Genomic DNA, 18,944 nt, shown 5'->3' on the forward strand with positions numbered 1-18,944 from the left:
CCCTTCCCCAATAATATGCCTGTCAATCGAATCACCCAGTCCCCTCCTCAGCACAATATCTGCAATGTTTACTGGAAAACTTTCCAGTTCCAAAGGAAAGCTCAGGCAATTTGCATCCCAGAGCCGGTATGCTATTTACAATCAAAAATGTGATGGAATATGCTCCACATGCTGGAGGAGTGTGGCTCCAATAGCACTCTTGAAGCTTAATACCGGACAAAAAGCATTCCATTGACTGGCACCCTCTCTAACACCTTCAGCATTCACTCCCAGCAACACTGATGCACAACAGCAGCAGAATGCTGTTGTAACACAGCAGTGAACCTCTCAGTTAATTAAACCAAACATCCAGTAAATCTCATCTTGCCTCACAATCTCTGAAAATATGAGTGACAGAGAACTCCCAAATTCCACTATTTAAAGAAAATAATATCAATTTCTTTTTTAACTCTAAAAGTGGACATTAAACAACAACTATTCACAATTCTAACCCCCCTTTCTCTTAACTGCTTATTATCTGCCTCCAACTCTATAACAATGTACTGTTCCAATAAGACACTTATTAGAATTACATCAACTTAATTTCAAAACCACACAGTCAATGCCATCTTCAGTGTCTGTCTTCTTCTGACTGAGGATCTCCCTGGGTCATCTTTTTTCTTTCTTTTTACTGCGAATATGTTTCATATGAAAAAGGTACCTTTGATAGAGTGTTTCCTAGATTCTTGGGTCTCACTCAGTGACAGTTTCTCTCTCTGCAATTTTCAAAATGCCCATATTTTTATATCCCCAACATCGGATATGTCTCCTTCCAATACATACATCATCCTGAATTGGAATTATTATCACCATTCTTTCACTTATGGAGGGAAGATCATATGAGGAAAGGCTGAGGGATTTGAAGCTGTTTTCATTAGAGAGAAGGTTAAGAGGTGACTTAATAGAGACACACAAGATGATCAGAGGTTTAGATAGGGTGGACAGTGAGAGCCTTTTTCCTTGCACAGTGATGACTCACACAAGGTGACATAGCTCTAAATTGAGGAGTGATAGATTTAGGACAGATGTCAGAGGTAGATTCTTTACTCAGAGAGTAGTAAGGACATGGAACACCCTGCCTGCAACAGGAGTACACTTGCCAACTTTCAGGGCATTTAAATGGTCATTGGATAAACATATGGATGATAATGGAATAGTGTAGGTTAGGTGGGTTTCAGATTGTTGCACCAACCTGTGAAATCATCAAGGGCCGAAGGGCCCATACTGAGCTGTAATGTTCTACGTTCACTGTTGCTTATTCAAAATCCTGGTACTCCCTTACTAACAGCACTGTAAGTACACCTAACCTCAGTTCAAGAAGGTGACCATTCAAAAGGGCAATCAGGGATCAGAAATAATTGCTGGCCCAATCAGTGATGCTGACGTCTCATGAACAAATGAAAAGAAACTTTACAAAATGGAGGCCGTGGATCCTTTTGCATAGAATAACAGCAATATTTACAGTTAATCTCAGGTATGCAACTGTCATTTCCAGATGCTCAAGATTAATGGCTGTTTCCAATCCCTCAAGTGGCCTTTGATGCATTATATTCCATTATTCCATGGAACATCTGCAGGATCACCTAAATAATGGACACAGAGCTGAGATGGTGCAAGGTAGGAAGAATTGTTACCTTCAGAAGATAGAGTGGAAATAAAATGTTAAAATTTCACTGAAATAGGAAGTGCTACACAAGAAATCAGCATACCATGCCACCTAATTTAGTGCTTCAAGCACTGATTAACAACAGGCAGTACAAAAGAAGACCAAATGGTGAATCAAAACACGTAGCTATTAAAGGAGCATCTTAAAGAATACAGAGTTAACTCTAGAATTTAGGGTCTAGCGTAGCAATTAATATCAAGGATGCCCAAGAGGATACAACATTGGAGAGTTGAGATTACAGAGATGGGGAGTGGCAAGAAGTGGAAGGATTTGAAAAGAAACATGAGAATGCAAAATCAAAGAGGGACAGGTACTCAGGGTGGCTCGCAAAGAACCGAGTGAGCTGTTTGAGTGTCACAAGCAGGGTAAGTGGAGGTGGAATCGCTCTCCCAACTGCAGGGAGAACTTGAGGCTCACATTTTATCTTTCTGGTGCTGCCTCTTCCCCATGGCGTCCGGATCCGCTGCCGCTGCCTCAAACAAACTCCAACTTCAAACAACTGCTCCTAGCGCCGGAACTGCGCTCACTGCCTGACAACCGGTTCGCCTGTAATAAGGGGCCGGGCAAACCCGGGGCGCGGAGAGAAACGTTCCGACCCGCGCCATCTGGGAAGTTTACAAAGGAGTCTTTGAGAAAAGCAGAAACGGGGGCATCTGCTGCTTGGGTCCGTTTTGTAAAAGGCAAATCATTACTTTTTCACTCATTCTAAATGGATCGAATTTATACGGTTTTCCGAATGTTTATAGGAGAAGTAATTATGAATTTATTTGACTAATTGTGGCGTTATATAGATATTTTAAATCAATCTGTTCGGCTGTGTTGTGATATACCTTTGGGAGGGTCAGAAACAGTGAGACGTGAAGCTTGGTCCTTTTGTTTACGAGATAGGGTCACGACCATTACACCCCAAGAGCCACCAGATCACTACATTCAGGACATGGACTGCAGTGGTTTAAGGAGGCAGCTCATCAATACTTGGTCAAGAGACTATTAGACTTGGACGATAATGCTGACTCAGCCAGTGATGCCCACAATATGTGGATTATTAAAATACATATACACACACACACACAAGGGTTAACAATGAAAGATAGATTAGTAGAATGGTGTAAAGACAACAATCTTTCCATCAATGTCAGCAAAGCAAAGGAGCTTGTCATCAACTTCCAGAAGCAGAGTGGAGGGCACACACCTGCCTGTATCAATTCTGCTGAGGTGGAACTGGTCAAGAATTTTAACTTCCTAGGAGTAAAGATCACCAACAATCTGTCCTGGTCCATCCACGTTGACACTATGGTTAAAAAGCACACTAATGTCTTTACTTCCTCAGAAGGCTAAGGAAATCCAGGCATGTGTAGATGCAAGCTATCCAAATGCACCATAGTGTGGTATGGCAACTGCTGTGCCCAGACCACAAGAAATTAGAGAGAGACATGAACACAGCCCAGTCCATGACAGAAACCAGCCTTCCATTCATTGACTCCATCCATATGTCCCTTTACCTCAGGAAAGCAACCAATACAATCAAAAACCCCTCTCACCCCTGCTATAATTTCTTCTAGCCTCTTCCTTCGAACAGAAGATATAAACGTATGAAAACACATACCAATAGAGTCAAGATCAGCTTCATCCCACTATTATCATACTTGTGAACGGACCTTTCAAATATTAAATTTGATTTCTCTCTGCACGTTCCTTGTAGTTGTCACACTATATTCTGCACTCTGCTCCATTACCCTGATGTATTTATATATGCTATGATTTGCCTGGATAGCATGCAAAATAATACTTTTCACTGTATCTCAATACATGTGACAATAATGAATCAAATCAAATAATAGAACACCAATAAATAGACACTGGAAAACGTTTAACAAAGCAATTCAAAATAATTATTCCATGATTGTAAAGTATTAATAAAAATATATTCCACTGAAAAATAAAATCTCAACAAGCAAAATCTATCTGTGCCTTATCTGGGGCATTCAGGATAGTGTTAAATTTAGAAAGGCATTCATAATGTTGCAAAGAATAGCATTAATTAAGACAGGTTTCAGTACAAACTGGGGTCACATTTACAATATGAAATGAAACTGATTTTACAAAAGTGGGGATGGTTAATATTTACAACAACAACTTGCATTTTTAAAGCATGGAAAACAAAATTCCAAGCTGCTTAACAATTAAATTGAACATCAAACCACAGAAAGAAAAGAAATTGAGCCACAGAATAGTTGGGTGAAAGCTTGGTCAAAGAGCTAAGTTTTAAGGAGCACCTTAAAGGAGGAGAGAGAAAGAAAAATAGATTTGAAGATTTGAGGTGGAATTTCAGAGTATGTGGCTGACAAAGGCAACTGAAAGCACCGTTACAATAATGTAATATTTCAAATTGGGTGTGCACAAGATGCCAGAATTGGAGGAGTGCAGAGTTTTCAAAAGCTTTGGGTGCTGGAGGTGGTTACAAAGATAAAGAAGTGTGGGACCCAAGTATGAAGATTTTAAACTTAAGCTATTTTCAGATTGGGAGCCCATGGAGGTTAGCAAGTACTGGAGGTAAAGGGCAAGTGTGACTTATTGCGGGTTAAAATGTGGACATCAGTTTGGATGACACAGTTTATGTGAGGTTGAAAAATGGGAAAAGTGCAGAACACAAAATCAAGATTGCAAGCTATCAGCTTTGCTTCAAATGGTTGTCAGGCACATGAATGGAAATGGTGAGCAGAGAAACAACTTGTGGCAGTGACAATAACTTCAGTGTACTATTATTTAGATCGGGACAGATCCTGTTCCCCAGTACTGGAGATTGGATGTGCATAATGTCAAAGACAGTGGAGGAGTCAAGTGTGGTAATATTGGGATAAGCTAAGTGTCATAAGCATACCTGTGGAAAATGAACAATTTTCAGATGTTGTCACTGAGGAGCAGTATTAATGTGGGAATAAAAAGGAGCTGAAGGATAGATCTCTGGTGGACTCTAGAACTAATGGTGTGAGAGTGGGAAGAGAAAGCATGATAAGGAAAATATCATTTGATACGGCTCATCAAAGCCATCCAGTGGTATAATGGTGACCCTGGATTATATCACTTCTTGATTTATATCATACAAATATATGAATGGACCAAAGGCCATCACGTTTCATCCTTAAACATGCTCAGTCTATCTCATTTTACACTGGAAGAGAAAGTTATCTCAAATGTTTGAGCAACAGATGAAGTTAGCTATGTTTCATTGCTACTATGCAGTAGCAACATGAGTGATATTCACCACTGAGAAGATACTGCTGCTAAGCTAAAAGAAAACGCTGTCCATCACACAAATGGGTAATGTCGTGTATGAATTTCAATGCTGATGTGATGCTAGGTATACCATACATTCCAATGACTGGCAGACTGTATCAAATATAAGCATACAAGCATATCCCTTCAACTGTTCACAATAACCAAGGTACTGACTGTACTCAACTTACACACACTTACAAAGTGTGCAATGGTGTCCAACATTTTAGATGTGATTCTACAAATAGACAGCATATGTCAAATAATCCTGAGTGTGCAAATAATTATCCTAACAACCAATTTAGGATTGTCAGTTAGACTTGCAATGTGGTGCACTTCTGTTTACTGGAAGCTACATGCATTAATACACAGGGCCCAGTTCTTTGTAGACAGGAAGAACCTGTACGCATGTAGCACCTGTTTCAAATCAACAATATAGAATAGAGTTTGTGTCTGAGGCAATGCCTTGACCAATCAGAGGCAACTTCTCTGTTTTAGAATTTAAACAAACCTTGACAGTTTTCTGTCAATCATCATTACATGGTGCATTCTCCATGGCAATCCGAGTCCACTTGCCAACCAAACAACACTGTCCTCTCATATAGTATAAATGTTTTATTTTTACTTTGGGGTATTTCTTGCAAACTTCCTGATGAATGCAAAACTAAAAGCTTCAGTAAAATGTGTAGTATTCAGCAATACTCATATAACAGTTGTTGCAATAGCATGTGTGCAGTTACTATTTCAATACATGTATGCAAATAATTATTTGTATTTGATAAATGATAAACATAAACAGAAAATACTGAAAAAAACCAGCAGGTCAGAACTGTTCTGAAAAAGGGTCACTGGATCCAAAATGGTAATTCTGCTTTCTCTCCACATATGCTGCCAGACCTGCTGAGTTTCTCCAGCAATGTTTATTTTTGTTTCTGATTTCCAGCCTCTGCAGTTCTTTGGGGGTTTTTTCTACATAAGATAAATGGCTTTACCACCTCATCTTGATAGGAAAATTGTGGTGTGCCTTGGAGAATAAGGGTTCATCCTTTCAGAGGAAAAGTGGAAGCTTATTCTAAAAATATCCTCTATTTAACTCCTAGATCCCCAGCAGACTGGGAAGATTCAAAGATTTCATATTATGGGATTGTGCAATCTAAAAGCTTTCAATCCAGGCTATTTCTGAAGTCACCAGTTTGGGTAATCAGTTAGAGAAATAGCCACCATGTCATTTACTATTCAGTGCTACCTACAGGGTCCCCTTTACTGCCCTCACTGCATTAACTCACAAGACAAAACTCGCCACCAATTCAACTCCACTGCCAATGATCCAGAATGTGGAACAATTTCAAACTCCTTTTGTCTCCATTAATGGGCTGGTGACTTTTCTACCTACTCCACTCACACAGTGGGAGGTCATTACTCAGGCACTTACCCTAGGCTAAGTTAAAGCAATTGCTTGGTTGCCAAAGGAAACAGTTACTCCATTCTGTTTACCATATCTGCAAAGTATTTCTACTGAATCAATAAAATGTGCCTGTCTCAAAACTGCCCCATCACTTAATAGATGCTCGACAGACATACAGACTGTGTGAATGACCCATGAACCAGTGCAAGCTTTCGATTGGGTTGTGATGTTGAATAAGAGTATCAAACTTTCTGCACTACAGCAGAGAGGCGTGGACACTTGCAGAGAAACAGACAGTTTGGCAGCAGACCTGCAATGGGACTCATGCACAGCAGCAATGTGATTAAAAGGAGAAGCGAGAGCAGTCAGGTCCCAGAATCAGATCAAAGTGTAATGTTACAGGGAAGCAGCTAAACTGGTGAGTACTTCTCTCTTGTTTTCTGTGCCTGGATTTTGATTTAAGTTACAGCGGTCAGGACAATTTAAAACTTTACATCAATCATTAATATTTTAGACATTTGATAGAATAAGGTGCTGTGGTTGATTGTATGCTGTAAACAAGAGTACAATATTTCTAATCAATCCTTAAGCCAGAATAAGAGTGAAATAAAAACAAGGGCCCTTATTCTCTTAGTTAAGATATGTCTGGGGACTTCAGCCCTGTAATTTCCTGGTAAGATGATAAATAGTGAGGAAGATATGTGTAAACTGCAGGAAGAAATCAGTGGACAGGTTAGGTGGGCAGAGCAGTAACAAACTAATTTCAATCTGGAAAAGTATGAGGGTAATGCATTTGGGGAGGGATTACGTTATGCATGATAGGATCCTGGAAAGTAATGAAATCAGAGGGACCTTAATATGAATATGCACAGTTATGAAGATAGCAGGGCAGGTAATTAAATTGGTTAAGAAGACATGTGGAATACTTGTCTTTATTAGCTGAGGCAGAGAGTACAGCCAAAGGAGGGTTATGCTGGAACTATACAAAGCACTGGTTAGGCTGAGAATCATGTGTTGTTCTGGTCACCACATTATAGGAAACATAGAAACTAATAGCAGGAGTTAGCCATTTAGCCTTTCAAGTCTGCTCCACTATTCGATATGATCATGGCCGATCATCTGTCTCAATGCGATAATCCCACTTTCTCCCCTATCCCTTCATGCCTGTAAAATCTAAAAATGAATCTTAAGCTTTCTTGAATATATGCAGTAATTTGGCCTTGACAAATTACTGAAGAGAATTCAATAGGATTACTCCGTTTTGAGCAAAGAAATCTTTCCTCACCTCAATTGTACATAATCTACCCTGTATCCTGCGAAAGTGTCCCTTGGTTCTAACTCCCCAGCAAGGGAAAACATCCTCCTGCATCTTGTCTGTCCAGCCTCGTTAGAATTTTACAAGTTTCAATCAAATTCTGTCACATCATTCTCGACTCTAATGAATACAGGCTCCATCAAACCAATCTCTCCTCTCAGTCTAGTCTTAACATAGAGGCGACATGGTGATTCAGTGGATAGCACTGCTACCTCACAGCACCAGCGAGCTGGGTTTGATTCCACCCTTGGATGACTATCTGTGTGAAGTTTGCACATTCTCCCCTTATCTGCATGCTCCAGTTTCTGACTTTCTGTTTCTTATCTGTCATGTCGGATCCACTGCTTTTTATCATTTATATAAATAATTTGGACATGAATATAGGAGGAGGGTTAGTAAATTTGAGATGACACCAAAATTGGTGGTGTCATGGACAATGAAGAAGATCATCTCAGCGTATCTCGGGACCTTGATCAGATGGGCCAATGGGCTGAGGAGTGGCAGATGGAATTTAATTTAGATAAATGTGAGGTGTTGTGTTTTGGAAAAGCAAATCAGAGCAGGACTTATACACTCAATGGTAAGGTTCTGGGGAGTGTTGCCGAACAAAGAAACCTTGGGATGCAGCTTCATAGTTCCTTGAAGGTGGAGTCACAGGTAGATATCCTTGTAAATCTTGGGTAGTGAGGAAGGCATTTGGTACACTTGCCTTTATTGGTCAGTACATTGGGATATCTTGTTGCAGCTATAAATGACATTAGTGAGGCTATTTTTGGAATACTGTGTTCAGTTTTGGTCTCCTTGCTCCAGGAAAGACGTTGTTAAACTTGAAAGAATTCAGAAAAGATTTACAAGGATGTTGCTGGGCTTGAAGGATTTGGGCTATAGGGAGAGGCTGAATAGGGCTATTGTCGCTGGAGCATCGGAGGTTGAGGGGTGACCTTATCAAGGTTTATAAAATCATGAGTGACATGGTAGGCTTACTACCTAAAATCTTTTTCCCAGGGTCGGGCAGTCCAAACTCAGAGGGCATAGGTTTAAGGTGAAAGGGGAAAGGCAGAGGTCGGTGTATGTATGGAATGAGCTGCCAGAGGAAGCAGTAGAGGATGATACAATTAAAACATTTAAAATGTATTTGGGTCTGTACATGGATAGGAAGGATATAGAGGAATATGGGCAAAATGTTAGGAAATAAGACTAGATTAATTTAGGATACCTGGTTGGCATGGACAAGTTGGACCGAAGGGTGTGCTTCCATGCTGTACATCTTGATGACTCTTTAACCAATTCTCCATGCAAGCCAATATATTACCCACTATCCCATTTGCTTTAATTTTACCAACTAATCTCTTATAAGAGAAAAATCTCCCTTCTGAAAGTCCAAATGTAACACATCTCTCTTTGTTTTCCTACTTGTTGCAGCCTCAAAAAAAGCTGCAGTAGATTGGTTAAATGTGATTTGCCTTTCATAACCCAATACCAGCTTTGTGCAATCTCATCTATAATTTCAGTCTTTGATCCAGAGGCTAATGGAGCATTCATGTATTTACAACATTTTCTGTTCAAACTGTTTCTTTTGAAAATCCATGAGGTATTAAAACCATTCAAACACAAATCATTCAGATAAAAGAATTGCTGAACACTTCAGGGAACTTCATTCAGAGGGAGGGCTTTAAGATTTTTTTAAAATGTACATTTGATTGATTCATTTTCGGCACCAGATGCTGAAGATTAGACAAATAAACAACTTTCACTTTGCTTAGTGACACTGACTAGCTGCTGTTTCACTCCCTTCACCTTTCTCATGACCTTACATCTTTGGACTGTGGGAGGAAACCGGAGCACCCGGAGGAAACCCACGCAGACACGGGGAGAACGTGCAAACTCCACACAGTCAGTCGCCTGAGGCGGGAATTGAACCCGGGTCTCCGGCGCTGTGAGGCAGCAGTGCTAACCACTGTGCCACCGTGGCGCCCACATCTTTTATAGTAATCTCTAGCATTTCCCCACTCCTGACATTAGGCTCACTGGTATATAATTTCTTTTCCTTTCCTTCCTTTTTCTTATAGTGTGATTACATCTGCCACCCTGCAATCTATGTTTGTACTAGACTGGATTGCAGAAGAAATTTACAGGATATGCCTGGGCTGAGCTATGAGGAAAGATTGACTAGGCCGAGGTTGTTTTTTCTGGAGCAGCAAAGATTGAGTTGGAGATTTAATAGAGGTGTATATGTTTATGAGGAGAAGAGGTGCCATTGGAAGAAACTTTTTTTCATAGTTGGGGTTCAAAAATCAGGGGGATTAGACTTAAGAGATAGAGGCTAAATGAAAGTTGAGAATTTTTTTTTAGCCAGAGACTCTGGAGCTAATTGCCTGAAAGAGTCAGAAACTCTCATAATGTTTAAGCAGTATTCAGATACAGAGGAATAGACAAGGGCATGGGATTGCTGTAGCCAGATCTTAGTTGACTGGCACTGTCAAGATAAGGTGAATGGCAGGTGTCCTTTCCCTCAGGTAGGGGATTTCAAGACTGGGAGATGTATTTTAAGGTGGGACGGGAAAGATTTTTAAAAAGACAATGAGAGGCATTTTTATTTACACAGGGAGTGGTTCATATGTGAAATGAACTTCCAGAGGATGTAATGGATGCGAGTACAGTGACAACTTTTAAAAGATATTTAGATAACTATATGAATAGGAAACATTTGGAGGGATATGAGCCAAGTGCAGGCAGGTGGGACTAGTTTAGTTTTGAATTATGGAGGATATGGACTGAAGAGGTCAAAAGTAAGGACTGCAGATGCTGGAAACCACAGTTTAGATTAGAGTGGTGCTGGAAAAGCACAGCAGGTCTGGCAGCATCCGAGGAGCAGGAAAATCAACGTTTCAGGCAAAAGCCCTTCATCAGGAATGGCTTTTACTGAAAATGTCGAATTTCCTGCTGCTCAGATGCTGCCTGACCTGCTGTGCTTTTCCAGCACCACTCTAATCAAAACTCTGCTTGGACTGAAGAGTCTGTTTCCATGCTGTATGTCTCTATGACTCCATAGTCCCAGTACCTCACTTCTGTGCTGTAAGTGTTTGTGAGTCTATGAAATAATATTCCATCATTGTTCACCACAATTAAACTGGGGGGAAAATGTTATTCAGGTAGGAGCTCCCTTTGGACATGCAGAGTGGCAAAGATGAATTTCTTGGGTTTCCAAAAAGTTAAAAAAACTGCATATTACATTCCAAACACAAGGATCCGGCATTATCGAGAGGGGGGAATGGACTATAGAACCAAACTGAAAACATTTGTGTGCAGAAAATCCTACAAAAAGGGTCTGTATACCTCTATGTGGCAACGAGGTCATTGTTTGTAACAATCACCAGGAAGATATCAGGTAAATCTGAGATGATTGACGTACTCCAGGTCTTCTGCTACCTCCACACTCTGTGATGTCAGAAGTCACACGACACCAGGTTATAATCCAACAGGTTTATTTGAAATTACAAGCTTTCAGATGATGAAGGAGCAGCACTCTGAAAGCTTGTACATAGAACATTATAGCGCAGTAAGGCCCTTCAGCCTTCGATGTTGCACCGCCCTGTGAAACCAATCTGAAGACCATCTAACCTACACTATTCCATTCTCGTCCATATGCCTATCCAATGACTATCTAAATGCCCACAAAGTAGGTGAGTCTACAACTGTTGCAGGCAGTGCATTTCACGCCCCGACTACTCTCTGAGTAAAGAAACTACCTGTGACACCTGTCCTATATCTATCACCCCTCAATTTGAAGCTATGCCCCCTCATGCTAGCCATCACCATCCTAGGAAAAAGGCTCTCACTGTCCACCCGATCTAACCCTCTGATTATCTTGTATGCCCCAATTAAGTCACCTCTCAACATTCCTCACTTTAACAAAAACAGCTTCAAGTCCCTCAACCTTTCCTTCTGAAACTTTCACTCCATAACATGCAGCATCCTAGTAAATCTCCTCTGAACCCTTTCCAAAGTTTCCACATCCTTCCTATAATGTGGTGACCAGAACTGCACGCAATACTCCAAGTGTGGCCACACCAGAGTTTTGTTCAGCTGCAGCATGACCTCATGGTTCTGAAACTCGATCCATCTACTAATAAAAGCTAACACACCATACACCTTCTTAACAGCACTATCAATCTGGGTGGCAACTTTGAGGGATCTATGTATATGGAACACTAAGATCTCTCTGCTCATCTGCACTACCAAGAATCTAACCATTTGCCCAGTACTTTGCATTCCTGTTATTCCTGCCAAAGTGAATCACCTCACACTTTTCTGCACTAAACTCCGTTGCCACTTCTCTACCCAGCTCTGCAGCTTATCTATGCCACTCTGTAACCTACAACATCCTTCATCACTATCCACAACTCTACCAACCTTAGTGTCAATGCAAATTTACTAACCCATCCTTCTACACCTCATCCAGGTTGTTTATAACAATGACAAACAACAGTGGACCCAAAACAGATCCTTGCAGAACACTACTAGTAACATTTCCCATCAACCACCACCCTCTGTCTTCTTTCAGCTAGCCAATTTCTGATCCAAACCGCTAAATCACCCTCAATCCCATGCCTCTGTATTTTTGCAGTAACCTACAATGGGGAGACTTTTTCTCTGTTTCTGGTGCTACCGAGACTGCTGTGTATTTCCAACCCGTTCTGGTTCTATCTCAGACTTCAGCAGCGCAGGATTTTCCCTTTGGAACATAGATTAGACACAAGTACAAACTGCACCTCAAATGGGAACTGTGACCCTGCCCATTAACCCCAGAAATCCTTCACGATTCTTTCACAGCTCTTGCTCTCAACTGCATGCAAATGTGGAGCTGCATTTTCAAACAGAAATTCCTTTTGAAATGTGCTGTTTTTGGATTTACACTATCTCCACCTCATTCCAGCTCTTTCTATACCTATTTCTATTAGTTGGCGTTCTCTCAGTTTTAATCCCAAGGGTCTGAATCTCACATTTCCTGTTCTCAATCCAAATATCAGTCTGTCCTTGATCCAGAGGCTAATGGAGCTTTCGTGTGTTTCCAACATTTTCTGTTCAAACTGTTCCCTTTGAAAATCCACAAGGTATTAAAGCCATTCACACACAAAACATTCAGATAAAAGAACTGCCGAACACTTCAGGGAACTTGATTCAGTGGGAGGGCCGTAAGATTAGAAAAAAATACATTTGTTTGATTCATTTTCGCGCCAGATGCTGAAGATTAGACAAACGTATAACTTTCACCCCGTGCTCAGTGACACTGATGGGCGGCTCTTTCACACCCCTCGCCCTTCTCATGACCTTACACGAGTCCCGCTGCCCTAGGATTACTGGCTCAAACCAACTTTCCAGATGGTCTCCCTTCAAACACTGTAGATCATTCTTCATTCAGAGAGAAACGCTTTTTCCCCATTGTGCCTCTGACAGCAGCGATTGGCTGCTGAGTGTGGGAATCGCAGAGAAATCCGGACTCACGCTTCTTCCCTGTCCTCTCGCACTTATAAATACAGGAGATGTTGGTCAGAACCGCAGCCCGCATCTCCGCTTACTACCAGTTCCAAGAAGGTGTCGACTTACTTACAAATCCATATCAATTGCAATTCGAGAAAGCTAAAGTAAGGTTAAATTGACTACAGGCTGAGATTGGCGCGAATTGATTGATAGTAATCATTTGTTAAAATGTGTCCTTGCTCTTTTTTCAGATGTTAAACGCATTATTGCAGATTTTGCACTGGCTAAATTCGGACATTTAGAAGTCATTGCGTTGGGAAGGAAGGATGACTTCCTGGAACGGAATCGGTAACAAGTTTCGGGTAAGTCACCGAGTTTCTGACATGCTATTGACTACAGATGATGTCAGTAATTTTGTTTTGTTTGCCTGATCAATTTCGCTGTAACATAAGATTTTATCTGCGTGTGTTTTAGTTCGTGTTCCACTGATTGCACACCAGAGCAGTCGCGGACCTGCTGCCAACTCGTTACACTGAGATGCAAATTAAGAAGAAAATCCCCAGCCGTTTGAACCGAGCTTCAAATATGTATTTCTCGTCTTGTCAGGCCCGGCCATGCAAAACGTTCGGGCCCAGCGCTGCTGAAACACCTGGACATTTTATATGACTCCGGAAGTGGAAGTTACACAATAGAGACACCAGCCGTTTATCCTCTGGTGTTAGACAGTATTCCACAATGGAAGTACCGTTGTTAATATCTTCACATTGAAGGAGGTGGATACTTTATTAGCATTTGGTCCCCAGTCGAGCGATGTCATAGTTCATGGCCCGTTTTCGACAAACTTCCCTCAATAGTCTCTCGGGTCGTTGTAATAGCTGTGAAATTATGTAGCAGGAACCCTTTAATATTAAAGTCCCTGTTGAAGTGTGACAGGAACAGAGAATAGTTTATTCTGATGAAGAGTTTGTGTCTCTTGCAGAAATCTAGATTAATTCACGGAGCACTTTATTCGAATAAAGTTGAAGTAGAACGTTTCTAGACCCTCGATGTTTCACTTCCTCTCAGCGTTATGAAGGTTCATTGTAAAGATTGCAGTTATACGTGAAGTTGCTGTAATCATATAACTGTCGCACCGAAAGGTTAGTAAGAATATTCTAATAAGTACAGTAAAGCGATTTCAGATCGAAAGAGAAGGGTAGTTTTAAAGTACTATTTTTCATCTTTCTCTAAGTAGGTGTCAATAGGTGACTTGTTGTTGAGGAGAGATCTCTCGGAATTGATGTGCAGTACCTGAAGTGAGTCGCAGATAGAGAGTTAACTAACCCTTGTATCAGTCTGGGAAGGTTTTATACAGTTAGTACAATAAAAGCTCTGTGTAAATAAAAAAAACAGTTCCTTATTACAAAGAAGATATAGTAAAACCTAAGACTGTAAAATATAAGAAAGGGGGCTGCAAAATTACTTTGTACAGGCGATTGTTGCCCTATATAAGGGATGATGTTATTTCACTTTTTGAAGCTGATCAGTATTTTTGTTTAAACAAAAAGTAATAGCAGGTATTTGGAGCCCTGAAAGCTTCTAGCCTGCTCTTCATTCTATGAATGGCTTGAAAGGTATAATATTTTAATGTTTTATTGAGGTCATGTAAAGATACACTCAGCATTCAAAGGAATAAAGTTAGGGATACTATTTCGGAATCTGAATCATAGAGCAAGAGAAGCATAGATTAAAACTGATATAAAGAAAAACTATAACGGGAGTGAAGAAGCACTTCTCTAGGCAAAAACTGATCAGTGTTTGGATGGGCGTCTGAACAAAACAGTCGAGATGAGGGGAAGAAGCGATGGAGAAATGTGAATTACTTCAATAATTCTGAATAGATGAGCTCACCGCAGCTGGTTTGGTTCTCTCGTTAGTATCTATTTTGTGATGGTGATTAACTGAAAGGATTTAAAATCATGTTGCTGAGCTAATAATGAATGATCTACATTGAGTGACATTGGCAAATTGTGATTTGCAGCGCGACACTGCTTTGTTGCACTGTTCTGGAAAATATATTTCAGACTACAGCATACATGTAAATATGCTGGGCATTAATACAAACTTCCAATAAAATTATTTTAAGCTACCGTTGTGTGTTGTGACTTGTATGAACGGTGCATCGATTTACTGAGTACACTGCACTATATTCATCTTTTTGTGTATCCTCCCTTGGAAAAACATGCATATATTTTTATAAATCAATGATGTTTAAAATTTGATTAAAGAAGAGTAGCATCATTATTTTTTCTAGGGTAGTTCTGCTCACACACCCACCTCATGACTAAATGTGCAATTTGAACACTAATAATGGCGGGCAAATGTTGAAAATTGATGGCAGTATCATCTATTTAGCTGAAATAGATCACCGTCGATTATTCAACTGGATTTAATTCTATTCTTTCAAACTCATCCATATTGTGGCTTCAGCAAAGCATTGGAAGCGAGGCCACTGCAGTGTAATTCTGAAGTGGACCATGTAGATATGTAGATTTATCCTCCTAAAAATGTACATAGACGGGCAAGGCAGACTCCTGGGGACCCTAGCTCCCTCTGTTATTGGCACCATTATGGTCAAGTATGTAGTCCTGCTGCTGAGAATTGCAGCTTCCTAATATACACAGTAAATGCAAGGAAGGCATGCATGGATTGACTACTTTCAGCTTTGTAGAGGGAGCAGAATCTGCAACTGGAAATGAAACAGCTTGACATTTCTCAATGAAACAGTTAATTAGCCCCCATCAAATCTGATCACTTGGCATCATTTTCATTGCCTCCTTCACATTCTGAAAAAAAATGAGTCTGCTTCAGGACATTAGGAAACTCAGAGGAATCTTGGGATGTGTGTCCACAATTCACTGAAGGTGGCAGGAGAGGTTAATAAGATAGTTTAAAAGGCATAAGGGACACTTGCCTGTATCAGGGGAAGAATAAATTATAAGAGCAGGAAAGTCATGTTGGAACTGGATGGGACTTTGGTTAGGCCACAGCTAGAGCAGTAGTGCTTGAAGAGGTGGATGGGTGGAATGCTGGGAAATTTGTATATTCCTTCAGCTGTTTGCAGATGGTCTCTATCTAGGCTTGTCAGTGATGCTCAAGATGGATGGCACCTTCACAGGTGCTTCTTCACCAGTTTGGGTGGTCTCGGTTTAAGATCTCTGACATGAAGTTTAAAATAAAACATTTTAGTTTTGTTTTTACTAAGTTTCAAAGCAGAAAAGACAAGTTTAAAATAAAACATCTTCGTGAACCACGAAAGACTGCCAAAGATTGTACTGTGCACTGGAGGTTAAACAGCAGAGCAATATTATCCTGAGATGATAGGCGGATTAAGGAGAGAAATGGAGTCAGTGAGTATCAAAATAGCACAGAGGTGCAGTATTATTAACCACGGATGAGTAACTAATTAAGTTAGTAGATAATTTGAGTCTTAATCCTTGGATTTTGACCCCATTTTGTATGAATCATTTGCTTGCATACTGTAATTGTTCAAGTTTTTCTTAATTTTTTTGTTGGCGTGCAGGGTAAAATACCTATCTGGAATTTCCAAGCATCTTGCATTAACTTCTGGAATCATTTGAAAAAAAAGTATTGTTTTATGTTTTTTTAAATAGTTTTTACCTTAAATGTCACCCTATTAGACACATGAGCCTCTCCGTTAATGTGGTTGCTCTCTAAAAAGTTGCAATTTCTTCCCATTAAATTATTTTGTTGGAAAGGAAAACCGTTGTCAGAGACCGATATGCAAAAGAAACTAAGCGTAATTCAGACAAAATACGGAGTCACATTGAAAAGCTCTCTGTTCAATGAGCAAGCGCTAACGCCAAATGTGTAGGATGTGCTCCCTCTAGTGTTATCGCACGAATAATTGCAACCCTAGGAAACAGAGAAGGAGCTGCGGACAGGAGTACTGTGTAGATTTATAGCGTTTTCTACTGGAGATGCTAACCGTGATTTTTTTACCATTGTAGATTAAAATCTATGAATGAAGCATAAACTTTATTTATGGAAAGATATACTGAGAATGCTCACAAGACTGACCCCAGGTATGGAGGGATTACTTCATGAAGAGAGGTTGAGTAGATTTGGCCTGTACTTGGAGTTTGGAAGCATAAGAGGCACCTTATTGAAGCATACAAATTTTCAGGGACTTGACCGGGTATATGCAGAGAGGTCCCTCCCTTAGTGAAGAATATGGAACCTGGGGGCACAATCCAGGGGTCACCCATTTAAAACAGAGATGATGAGGTATTTAAGATGGAGGAGCTCTCTGGAATTCTTCACCAGAGGACTGTGGAACCTTTAAGTATATTCAAGGCTGAGATGAACAGATTTTGATCAGTAATAGAGTCAAGGGTCTTGGGGAAAAGGCAGGCAAATCAAGTTGACGATTAACAGAAATTGCTGGAGAAACTCAGCAGGTCAAAGTTCTGAAGAAGAGTCACTGGACTAGAATTGCTAACACTGTTTCGTCAGCAATTTCTGTTTGTGTTTCGAATCTCCAGCATCAGCGTTCTTTGTTGTACGTTATGAAGGATTATCAGATCAATTATGATGCCATTGAATGACTGAGCAGACTCGATGGGCTGAATGAGCTACTTTTGCTCTGAAGGTTTGTGGTCTCTTAAGGGAAATACCTTTTAATGCTTTTCTGTTACATTCCTCCTGCTCTTATTTTAGCAACACTCTAACACACGGTTTAGCACACGTACCGATAGGTTAAGGACAGCTTTTTTTCCCGCTGTTCTGAATGGGTGTCTCAAATTTCAAATCTAAGTTGATCTTCCTTTTTGTGTTAAAAGGTAGAAATCACACAACACCAGGTTGTAGTCCAACAGGTTTAATTGGAAGCACTAGCTTTCGGAACGTTGTTCCTTCATCAGGTGGTCTATGCAAAAGTTTATAGCAAAAGTTTACAGTGTGATGCAACTGAAATTGTGTACTCCACAACCACCTGATGAAGGAGCAGCGCTTCGAAAGCTAGAGCTTCCAATTAAACCTGTTGGACTATAACCTGGTGTTGTGTGATTTTTAACTTTGTACACCCCAGTCCAACAGGCATCTCCAAATCATTCCTTTTTGTGGAATTCCTTTGCGGAGGTAACTTTGTATTCCGCGCTCTGTTCAATCGCCCTATGATCTTAATATGGCATGATCTGCCTGTACTGCACGCAAAACAGAACTTTTCACTGTACTCCGGTATTGTAACAATAGACAATAGGTGCAGGAGTAGGCCATTCAGCCCTTCGAGCCTGCACCGCCATTCAATATGATCATGGCTGATCATTCCTAATCAGTATCCTCTTCCTGCCTTGTCTCCATAACCCTTGATTCCACTATCTTTGAGAGCTCTATCCAACTCTTTCTTAAATGAATCCAGAGACTGGGCCTCCACTGCCCTCTGGGACAGAGCATTCCACACAGCCACCACTCTCTGGGTCACAATAATAAATCAAACCAAATCAAAATCAAAACGGCACATTTGAACGTATTTTTTGCCTCCTAGAGATTGCTGCCAAGTGTTAAAATGCCTGGCTCAATATTCCTTTAAGGTACTCAACAGCTGTGTGTATCTTCCAGTTTGCTCCGAATTGATGGAAGAATTGCAGAATAGCATAATCAGACAGTGTTCCGGAATATGATCCCAGAGATGGTCCTTCTCCCATTATCAATAGCTGCCGATTATTTAAGACAAGGCGCTGTAAGACTGTGACCAAAGCTAT

The 18,944-nt window shown here is 40.5% G+C and overlaps 1 protein-coding gene and 1 long non-coding RNA gene across 2 annotated transcripts in view; one reads left to right on the top strand and one right to left on the bottom strand.

The window, feature by feature from the left end:
* The window catches only part of ppil2 (peptidylprolyl isomerase (cyclophilin)-like 2), a 369,843-nt gene extending 367,597 nt beyond the window's left edge, over window positions 1-2,246 (bottom strand). Inside the window, exon 1 of the mRNA XM_072587119.1 lies at window positions 2,123-2,246. Coding sequence (XP_072443220.1) covers window positions 2,123-2,154 — 32 coding nt within the window. The 5' untranslated portion in view covers window positions 2,155-2,246. The remainder of the gene's footprint in view (window positions 1-2,122) is intronic.
* A 10,879-nt stretch (window positions 2,247-13,125) lies between these two features.
* LOC140487826 (uncharacterized) lies at window positions 13,126-15,311 on the top strand. The gene is made up of 3 exons (XR_011962947.1): window positions 13,126-13,346; window positions 13,434-13,544; window positions 13,657-15,311. It is a non-coding gene; the product is annotated as an uncharacterized lncRNA (long non-coding RNA).
* Window positions 15,312-18,944: the final 3,633 nt, after the last annotated feature.

The sequence above is a fragment of the Chiloscyllium punctatum genome, chromosome 17, assembly GCF_047496795.1.
Source record: "Chiloscyllium punctatum isolate Juve2018m chromosome 17, sChiPun1.3, whole genome shotgun sequence".
Taxonomy (NCBI): Eukaryota; Metazoa; Chordata; class Chondrichthyes; order Orectolobiformes; family Hemiscylliidae; genus Chiloscyllium; species Chiloscyllium punctatum.